General features: G+C 54.2%; 1 protein-coding gene across 1 annotated transcript; it reads left to right on the top strand.

The window, feature by feature from the left end:
• Positions 1-975: 975 nt before the first annotated feature.
• LOC130532851 (transcriptional repressor scratch 1-like) lies at positions 976-8004 on the top strand. Its single transcript, XM_057045745.1, has 2 exons — positions 976-1766; positions 4180-8004. The coding sequence occupies exons 1-2, from the start codon at positions 1652-1654 to the stop codon at positions 4905-4907; spliced, it is 843 nt and encodes a 280-aa protein (XP_056901725.1). The 5' UTR covers positions 976-1651; the 3' UTR covers positions 4908-8004.
• Positions 8005-10003: the final 1999 nt, after the last annotated feature.

Raw genomic sequence — 10003 nt, forward strand, 5'->3', positions numbered from 1 at the left:
TTAGATACAAGCGCATTCACACAACTGGGGATCTTGTTACTGTAAAACTGTAACTGTAACAGGCCTCGTCACCGATGTGCACTGAATTGTGGGTAATAAATTGTCATCTGCGTCCATATATATTTTTATTTCCACAGTTTAAAGTCTCAGTATCAGGGTTTAAAAGGCAAAAAAGAGTTGCTCGGGGGGTTCTGGGCCTCATCCCACGACCAGACCTTTCAGCATCTGTGCCAACAACCATGAGTTGCCCTGCCCCCCCCCCCCCCTGCAGGAATCAAGTCGGGGTCATTTCATGAGGCATGTCGTGCACGTTTAAGTGGAAATCAGTGTGTGCAGACCTATGGTTGCATCAAAGGTAGCTAGCTTTGTCCTGACGTCATCTCCTGAGCAGAAACAATCCTCCATCTCCCACTAAAACTTATCAATGAACCTGGCGTGACCCTGGAGCAAATATGGCTCTGCTCTCATTAATCCAGCTCTCAATGTGAAACAGTCCATTTGGTCCGCATCCATTTGCCTTCAGGGCCACATTAATGATAATTACAAGACTCAGATCTGGATGGGAAACACACACAGGTGGAATACTTACGCGAGGCAAAAGCCTGAGAACGAAAAGGAAATCTGGGCGAGCATAAATGACGTTTACGGTGCAGAAAAATAAAATCAATTAGCGGCGGAAAAGGGAGGCGCGCCCTCGCGCGTGCACGGGCCGCTCAAACACGGGGAAGAGGAGAATGAAAGACAGGAGAAGAAAAGAGAAAGGAGGTGATAACAGCTTCAATAAATCATCCAGACCAGTCGCCGCTCCCCGGGGATGTGGGATGGATTAAATTAAGCACTCTCTCTACCCATCTCTCCCTCTCTCCCTCTCTACCCATCTCTCTCTCTCTCTCTTCCACCCCCCCCCCCCCCACCACCACCCCTCCATATAAATGCCATCAGCTGATCGCGAGACGGCACACTCGCGGGAACAGCTCGAGGAAGCTGCAGAGAAAGAGAGAGAGAGAGAGAGAGAGAGAGAGAGAGAGAGAGAGAGAGATTGAGAGCGAGCGAGCAAGAGAGAGAGAGGGGGGGCGCTGTTGATGCATTCGGCCGCGGGGGGTCTTTTCTTTTACGGACCTGAGCAAGTTGGAAATAAAGGATCATTTCTGAAGGACGGACGTATATTTTTCTTTCTTTTTTAAAAAAAAGCGAGCCCCCCCCCCCCCCCTAAATATCCCCTCACTTGTGTTTTCTTTGCACCGTCCTCCTCTGTCTCTTCTCCGGGGGGAGGAGAGGGAGCCTCTCGCCGCCTCTGGTCTGCGCTGCTTGTTGCGCGGAGACACGGAGGAGGTCCAGGAGGGAGCTGTCCGGTGCTGAACTTGCATTTCTCCTCCGCTTCCACACGAGGACTAAAAGCAGGGACACGCGGGGGGACGCGCGGGGGGGGGACACGAATCCCCGACGACATTGATCGCCTTCAACTCTTCCACGGATCCATCCGAGGCTCCTGAACCCGGAGAGCGCCTCGCTCCCGGTGGGTCCGTCCGTCCTGTTGGGTGCGGAACGGGGCGAGTCAGCACGCTGGCCAGGCCGCCGGCGATCGGCTGCGTTTGCGAGCGCGTGTCGCTGTGTTTGTGACAGTGTTTGTGTGTGAGTGTGTCCGTGCACCATGCCGAGGTCTTTTTTAGTGAAAAAGGTGAAGCTCGATGAGTTCTCCGCCGGGGCGGACATGGAGAACGCCTACCGGCACCGGGCAGACCTCAGCCTGCGGCTCCATGACAAAGGTAGGTCATCCCGCACGCGCATGCGGCACTAACAGGTGGCTCAGGCGACACGCGGACGGGTTCCGTGGACGGGATTCCCTCGCTGAGGTCACTCTTGAAAACGGACGCGCAACGTGTGCGTTGTTTTCATCCGTCGCGGTGCGTCAGCGGCGCGTTTGGCGCCTGTCGCGGCTGATGCACGAGCTGAACGGGCTGAATAAGTAGCCTCGCGGTGATCGCAGCGCACGGCCGCCGCGCGCTGCTCATAAAAGCTTCAAATCTGCGCACTAAGCAGTCCTGCGCGACGCGAGCGGCTCCACTTTTAAAAGACCGCAAGAGGGACGCAAAGGAAGCCTGATGGAGTGCTATAACCACCACAGCCTGCTCAGCTACCCTGCCCCCCCCAATTCGGGTGGGGGGTGGGATGGGGGGGGGGGGGGGGGGGGGGGGGGGGGGTCTTGATTTTGAGATCCTTTGCGGGAGTGGAGGTGCAGGCGGAGCACAAAGGTCACCGGAGAAATCAGCCGAATCCAGCAGGTTACATCAGTCCGCGGGGATGTTTCTTCTTCTTCTTCTCCCAAATACCCCAAACCAGGAGTGGAGTTGGGGCAAAGGGGAGGATGGCGCCCGCGAGGAGCTAAGTTCTCTGTTAGAAACAGTCCCAGTTGCCACTTGGCTGGACAAATAAGCCCTTTCCCCTTCTGATCTCTCCCCGCGGGTCACCGGGAACGTGGCTTCGCTCTCTCTTCCCTGACTTTTTATTTTAGGCGCGCTCGACTTCCACCTCTGGCCCGCTGTGAGGCCACGTGACACATCTGGAAAAACTCTGCCGCACATGTTGCGGGAGGAACACCTGCTTCCTCGGTGTAACCGCCGCCTGTCGCCGACGCGGCGTTGCGCGCATTCGACGCGCGTCCTAAACTCGTAAAGAAGAAACCAAGCTCGATTTCTGACGTTTAACGAGCCGTGCGCGGTCTGACACGTGATCTCCGCATCAGCCCGTCCCGGCAACCTTTTCCCTCCCCATCCCCAGCGCCTCGGCGGAGGCTTTACCCACAGCAGCCTCCCCGCTCCTGGAATAATTTATGGGTCCGTGCCACCCGTGTTACTGTGCGTCGTGCGTGACGGCGGCGTATATTCAGCTGGGACCCGGCTGCAGATGTGTAGCGGCTGTTATCATATGTAGACAGATCGGCGGTGTCATGTCTGGCCCGCTGCTGCTGCATCTTATTCCGAACTGCTGGGGAAGATAAGATGAATGATAACGGCACGGATTTCACCCCCCGAGGCTTCGTTTTGGAGCATATATGATCCATACGGTCCCCAGATTTAATGATCCCTGAAAACAAACTGACTTATTCTTTAAATGCCACAGGAACGCGTGAAACCGCCTCTTCAGAGAGGCGAGGAGCGGCTCCTGTGATGGATTCGCTCTTCATCAGCTATGCGGACGCGTGCAGGAGCTGGAAAACACGCAGCTGAGCCTCCCGGTGCAGCGACCTGAACGGATCAGAGGAGCCTGCTCCTTCTTCACGCTTTAATCAACTTCTCTGGAGTCCGGGCGCGGCCCGTGCGCGTGCGTCTCCCGCTGAGGGAGCGTCTCCGCCGCAGCCTTCCAGGAATCGAGTCGCTCTCTGGACGCGCACTTGTCTTGCACGGGGTGACGGACTCGGGGCGGATAACTGCCGCGACGCTTCTGCTCTGACAACTGGCAGCTCATTAGAACGCGCGCAGAACGCGCGCGCCAGCAGCGAGCGCGCACGTTGTCTGGGTTGCTGTTTCCATCCGTCCTGCCTGCCTCGCCGCGGAGCTGCGTCCCATCCCACACGCGCAGTTAAGACCAAGTTAGCGGCTGACTGATCCCGCTGTTTGGAATATTTATGTTAAGAGATAAATCCACTGGAGAGGGATGGAGAAGCGGGGAAAAACAGCCCGCGCGCATCCTCGGAGAGCCGTTTATCCGCGCGGCTGTTAACAGCGTCGCGTAAGCGCTTCCGTGATGTTTAATGCTTGTCCGCCTGCTGAATTCCCGCTCTTATTGTCAGACTGAAGACTTCCTGATTTCTTGCTCCGGCCCTGCCGTCCTCATCGATCCGCAGACGCTGTCAGACGGCTCCCCTGTTGCGGGGGAAGGGGGGGGGGGGGGGGGGGGAGGACGCGCGTGGTGTTCCCAGCAACCATTCGGACCCGCTCCCCGGCTGTGGGGTCTTTTAATCATCAGATATGTCGTCTTGCTGGAGATTGGGCTGACTTGGGCGGGAAGGAGGTTGTTGCACACGGGTGCAACACGTGGGGGTTCCCAGTGTGGCCCCGGGTCAGAGGTGACACCAGCCCGGTTCTGTGCGAGGCTGCTGCTCTAGTAGCGACGCGTGTTGTGCTGCTCCGCTCCACTTTTGTGCATCCTCCCCTCACACCTGTTGTGTTCCCCTCGCAGCCGCTTACATCAGCGATTACATCAGCCCGGTGGCGTACGACGCCGAGAGCGACGGCGGCATCAAGGTGCCATCGCCCGACCCCCTCTACGACGGCATCCACAGCGACTACGGCGCCCCCGACTCGGAGTCCCCCGACAGCCCCGGCTCGGAGATCGCCGACGGCTACATCAACGGCGACACGGCGGTGAGCGAGGGCTACACGGTCGACGCCTTCTTCATCACCGACGGGCGCTCCAGGAGGAAAGCCCTCAGCAGCCCCCGCGCCGCCCAGAGGCACACCTGCAACGAGTGCGGCAAAACCTACGCCACGTCTTCCAACCTGAGCCGGCACAAACAGACGCACCGCTCGCTGGACAGCAAGCTGGCCAAGAAGTGCCCCACCTGCGGGAAGGTGTACGTGTCCATGCCCGCCATGGCCATGCACCTGCTGACCCACGACCTCAAGCACAAGTGCGACGTGTGCGGGAAGGCGTTCAGCCGGCCGTGGCTGCTGCAGGGCCACATGCGCTCGCACACGGGCGAGAAGCCGTTCGGCTGCGCCCACTGCGGCAAGGCCTTCGCCGACCGCTCGAACCTGCGCGCCCACATGCAGACGCACTCGGCCTTCAAACACTTCAAGTGTAAACGCTGCAACAAGACCTTCGCTCTCAAGAGCTACCTGAACAAGCACTACGAGTCGGCCTGCTTCAAAAGCCCCTTTTCCCCTCTCGGGCCCCTGGATGCATGACCCCCCCCCCCCCACCCCACCCCTCCACCCCCCCGCAGAGCAACACAACAAACTGAACACATAAGATACCATTTCCCTTAAAAGATGTAGACACAAACAATCTATTTTTGCTCAACAACCTGCCCCCCCCCCCCCCCACGCGCCTCCCACCCGCTCCTCCCTCGATGCCTACGCGTGTGGTGATGAGGCCGATGAAGATGATGAAGATGATGAAGATAGCACAACTGGGTTTTGTTTGTTTGCTTTTCTTCTCCTTGAGATTTTCCCACCTGAGGATTTAAAACGATCCACGCATGCACTTCCTGAAAGACGTCCTCGTCCTCGTCCTCGTCCCCGGACCGGAACCACGAGCACGGACGCGGCTTCCTCCCGGACGCCGGATATTTTGGAACGCCGAAGAGGACGAAGGCAAAGACGCCAGTTAGTTCCTCCCTGCACTGAAACCCAGCGAAACAAATCGAGTTCCTTCGAGTTCTTTCTTTCTTTTTCTTTTTTAGGGGGAATAATAGTTAAAGATAGTAATAACGCTGATTCTAAGGTGTTCTGCTGCACAAAGTGACCAGATTCTCTCCAGTAATGAGGTAAAATGTATTTATTTATTTATTATTTATGTATTTGATAACGAGGAGGAGAACCCTTCTCACTCATTCGTTGCACTTTCTTTTCTGTACATACGAACGGACGTTTGCCAACCTCTTTCTATCACAACAGGCCAAAGCATATTTCTCTTTTTTAGTACTATTTTTCTTATTAACCTTGTTTACCTTTTGTTTCTTTTCTTATTGGACATTTTTGCATGCAAAAAAGAGAAAGAAATCTATGCCAACATCCTAAAAAAAAAAAGAGAAGAAGCTTTTTTCGTTCCCAAAAATCCTATAAATAGAACCCGAGGGCAATATTTTTTTCCTCTTGGAGCCTCCGTAGACTCTTTAAAAGCAATAATCACCTAATGCATGGTATTTTATGATGAAGTTATGAAGTATTACCTACTACTGTATAGCAGTTACGAATCAGGTATGCGTTACTTCACCTATAGTCATAAACAGAAAATAATAGTATTACCGACATCAGGGAACATGCCAACGTAGTGTTAGAGAAACAGAAATAAAGAGCCCCATCTTTCCTCTTGTTATGCACTGCCTGCCTCTTAGTGAGTAGACCTAATGTAGGACGTAGGCTAGAGAGGCTGGGATCAGCCGGCTGCAGGGTGTGAGGCCTGAGTGGTCGCCATGGACTCTAACGCTAGCATAAAGAACACGCGCTAATGCTAAAAAATGTCCATCGGTGAGAGCTCGGCGGATTAGTTACAGGTCTGGGACTTTAAAATGGCACTTGTTGAACACATCCGTCCCATTTGGTACAAACGGGTCATTTTAATGACCTTAGTGGAGCCGTAGGACAGGCAAAAAAAAAGAAATATGATAAAAATCTGCACAATGAACGACTTCCACAACAGTAGAAAACCAAACTGCTCCGGGTGCATCGTGTTTTTCAACCGTTCTTCCAGCCGGCTCGAGCGTGCACTCTTAACCCACAGAGGAAACGTGCACTGTTGCCTGACCGTCTGTGCGCGGCTTCGTTTTTACTGTCTCCCAGATGACACCTGAAATATTCAGTAGCTGGCCCATTTGGAACCTGCCCAGGCCGCGCTAGGCTAACTGCACGAGTAATAACGCGGCGCCTGCAATTAGCTGCTGCTAATTGGCTTCTAGACGGTTCCTACTTGGACTTCAGGGATGCTGAACCCAGCTCTCCGCAGCTGAGGAACCTTCTCTGCAGATCCACGGAGCTTCCTGAGAGACGGCCCGCGGACACCCGACCACCGTCGAAAGGGGGATTGTTTACGTGCGGCGCGTGTTCACAATAGCTCCGCACACACACGCAGAGCGTCGCCAAGGTGTGTGTCTCACATTCAGATGTGACGCGGCGGCTTCCTCAGGCCAGAGATTAGTCAGATATTAAACACTTAGAGGGACAAAGTACAGCCGGGACCGATAAACAGACCATTCACCAGATTTCCTTTGCGCCTCAGAGATGAATTTGGGGGTGGGGGGGAGGTGTGAGAGGGTGTGGGGGGGTGGGGGTTTAAGCGGCGGAGCCGTCAAAGGCGGCGAGATCTGAATTCCACCGTCGTTATAAAGGAACATTTGTCGAAAAGACGATACGATCTGGAAGTCATTTCTTCTTCTAAACATCTTTGAAATGTTTTCTAAAAAGTGGGAGTTAGAGTTTGGGGAGGGGTGGGGGGTTGGGGGTGGGGGGGAGGTTAGTTTGGGAGCCTTATCGCCCCCTTGATGTGTAGACTGAATTAGCGCGGCGATTATTTGGAGTTTGATTAGATGATTCGTCACAGAGCTTAAAGGAAATCATCTTAAATTTGGGCTTTTGTCTGGTCCTATCAGCACCCCCCCCCCCCCCCCCCCCCCCCCCCCCCCCCCCCTCCCAAACCACTTTAGGTACATATCAGAATAAGTTTGAGCACAAGAACACGGACTAAAAGCACAAGAGTGGCACCGCTGCCGTAGACCCAACCTTTACTCACCTATAAATGATCAATAACACGGTTATGACGGTTCCTCGCTTTAAGGCTGCTGCATCACGATTGTCGCCGGTTCTGCTGCGTGGATCCGAGCGCGTGGATCCGAGCGCGTGGTTCCGAGCGCGTGGTTCCGAGCGCGTGGTTCCGAGCGCGTCTCCAGGCGAGCTCCGGGTCTGTTCTCTCTAGCACTTCCATTAGTCATCTTAAAGAACGTAGCACAATGAAACTAACTAGAATTCAGGTAGAGGAGAATTTAAAGAGAATAATGATTTCAAAAAACCAACTTGTATTAGCTTGACCTCTTCTGTTTTTGTATCTCCGAGTTAAATGACGTTAACCTATGAGAACTATTGGAAGGGTTTGTGACGGACCCTTCGGACTGAGACGTTTTTACTGCTGAGTAAGCGATACCTGACACACCTTACCTCGGGAGGCCCGGCTCTCCGCTGCGGCGAGACGCCCTCCCGGGTTTTTTTTGAGCCAGAATTCAGACAATGTAAGCACAATGAACACAAAGCATTTTGTGGCACTTCATAATAAAGACGAATCTTAATCAACCGCTCGATCCTGTCGTAGTTTTGTGTCTGGCTCCGCAGAGGTCGCGACCCCGAAGACTCGCCGCCCTGTGCAGAGGTGTGGCGTTCACACAGGAGGACGGTCCATTAAAGACCCCCCCTGGATTAGCTGGGTCAATATTGGATGTTTGAGGAGGGAAGCGGGGTAACGCCGCGGCCCCGTCTGCTCATTTGCACTGTTTATTCTGGGAGCTGTGGAGGCACCAGCTTGTTAATTCCATAAGTGATATTTATAAAAACGCGGTCCAAAAATAAATCCCGAGGAATGGACGTGATTCTTCCCAAACGAGCACTAAAGCAAACACGACCTGATGAAAGGAGCCGCCGTTCTAATTCTGGACGATGTCTCTTATCTCTGAGGAGAGTGATCACTCTTCACACCGGCGATGATCTTTGGTTGCCCATAACACGCTGGTGGCCTCTGGTTTTTCCTGCCCCCCCCCCAACAGTGGCTCCCAAGTCAAACCAGGCCATCGGGCCTTCGAGGACCTGAAAGTCATTTAACTCCTGGTAGATAATAAGTCTTAGAATATAGCTCCTGGCAGATAATAAGCTTTATCACTTGATTGCTCTGCATGCTCCCCACTGTCTTTGGATTCATGTCCAGGGACCTACTCATGCGAATCACACTATTTCCTTCCTGGCAAGTCAAATTAACACTCCGCGCGCACGCGTGTGTGTGTGTGTGTGTGTGTGTGTGTACGACTCCTCATTACAGCAAATGAGGGAGTGCTGAGGGTGCAAAATAGAGGAAACGGCGAAGGTTATAGTTTCTGAGCGCTGGAAACAGCTAAAGTTTCATCAGCCCCAGTGGTGACATTAACCTCTTTACTTAAGCGCCGAGCTGATTTTTGATCAGCTTTGATAGAACCCCCCCCCACACACACACACACACACACTTCCCGTCCTTCCTCGCTCCGGCTCCCTTCCAGGGCGGCCGTAACAGGTGGAGACGGTGGAGCCTTCTGTGGAAATTCACCAGAAAAGGAGCCTTTTTGATGCAGGAGAGCCGCTGACGCCTTCAGAGACGGCGCGGAAACGCTATTTCAGGCCTTTGCTGAGTCACAGGTAAAGAGAGTGGGCGGAAACAGAGGCAGCGTATAAACATCTAACAGCCTCGCAGATAAAATTAACACCACCGAGTCGATCCTGTGGCAGATTGGGGCTAAACCCACAGCAGCATTCATGCTAACGGGTATTTGACCTCATGGTTGGAATCAGGAATCAGACTTTAATTGGACGAAGCCGGCGCTAACATGTCTGCCTCGCTCTCTGCCCAATTTCAGTTACCAGGGTAACAGAAGTGGCCCAGGTCCAAGGTCAGAGGTCAGAGACTCACCGTCTGTCGAGGAAACGCAGCGACCGCGTCCATTTAAGAACAAACCTGACTCTGTTAAAGCGCCTGTTTGTGCCTGATGTGAATGTTTAGGTCGTAGTCAGCTGACACCTGTTGCCTGAAATGTTGTTCTTAACCCCTGTTTTAGCCCTCACGGCCCCGAGTCGGCCTCACACCCCGTGAGCGCGTCTACCTGCGTCCTCCATCCGCTCCGTCCAGACGTGTTGGACAGAGCTGCTAACGTTCGCGCCGCTATTTGTAGCCGCGGCAGCTGTCGTCATGCGCCTCTATCGACTGAAGGCAAGTGGCGCTCACAAGTGCGCACGGCGGAGGTGTTGAGTGGAAGGAGGCGAAGCCGGGCGGACAGGGAGCGTTCTCACCGTCACCAGCCTCTCGCCTCCTCGCCACCATCATCCACCGGCGCCGCGAAAATGCACGAAGCACATTCGTCTGACAGCAGAAGATCCAGAACACTCGACTTACGTCTTTGGGTCTTGGAGGGAGACTTCGAAGCGGTGATGCCGATCCAGAGACCAGCCAATCCGATCCAGCCGGGCGCCGCGATGACATCACAGCCGCGCTTCCTGGTTGAATGCGATTGGCTGTGACATGTCAGGTGGTCGACCAACTGCCGACGGTCCAGCCA

The sequence above is a fragment of the Takifugu flavidus genome, chromosome 10, assembly GCF_003711565.1.
Source record: "Takifugu flavidus isolate HTHZ2018 chromosome 10, ASM371156v2, whole genome shotgun sequence".
Classification (NCBI taxonomy): Eukaryota; Metazoa; Chordata; class Actinopteri; order Tetraodontiformes; family Tetraodontidae; genus Takifugu; species Takifugu flavidus.

What these genes read in the sequence shown, in the direction of transcription:
- LOC130532851 (XM_057045745.1), top strand. Translation starts at nt 1,652, where the DNA reads ATGCCGAGGTCTTTTTTAGTGAAAAAGGTGAAGCTCGATGAGTTCTCC. An exon ending in CCTGCGGCTCCATGACAAAG is followed by an intron (nt 1,767 to 4,179) that starts GTAGGTCATCCC and finishes TTCCCCTCGCAG; the next exon opens with CCGCTTACATCAGCGATTAC.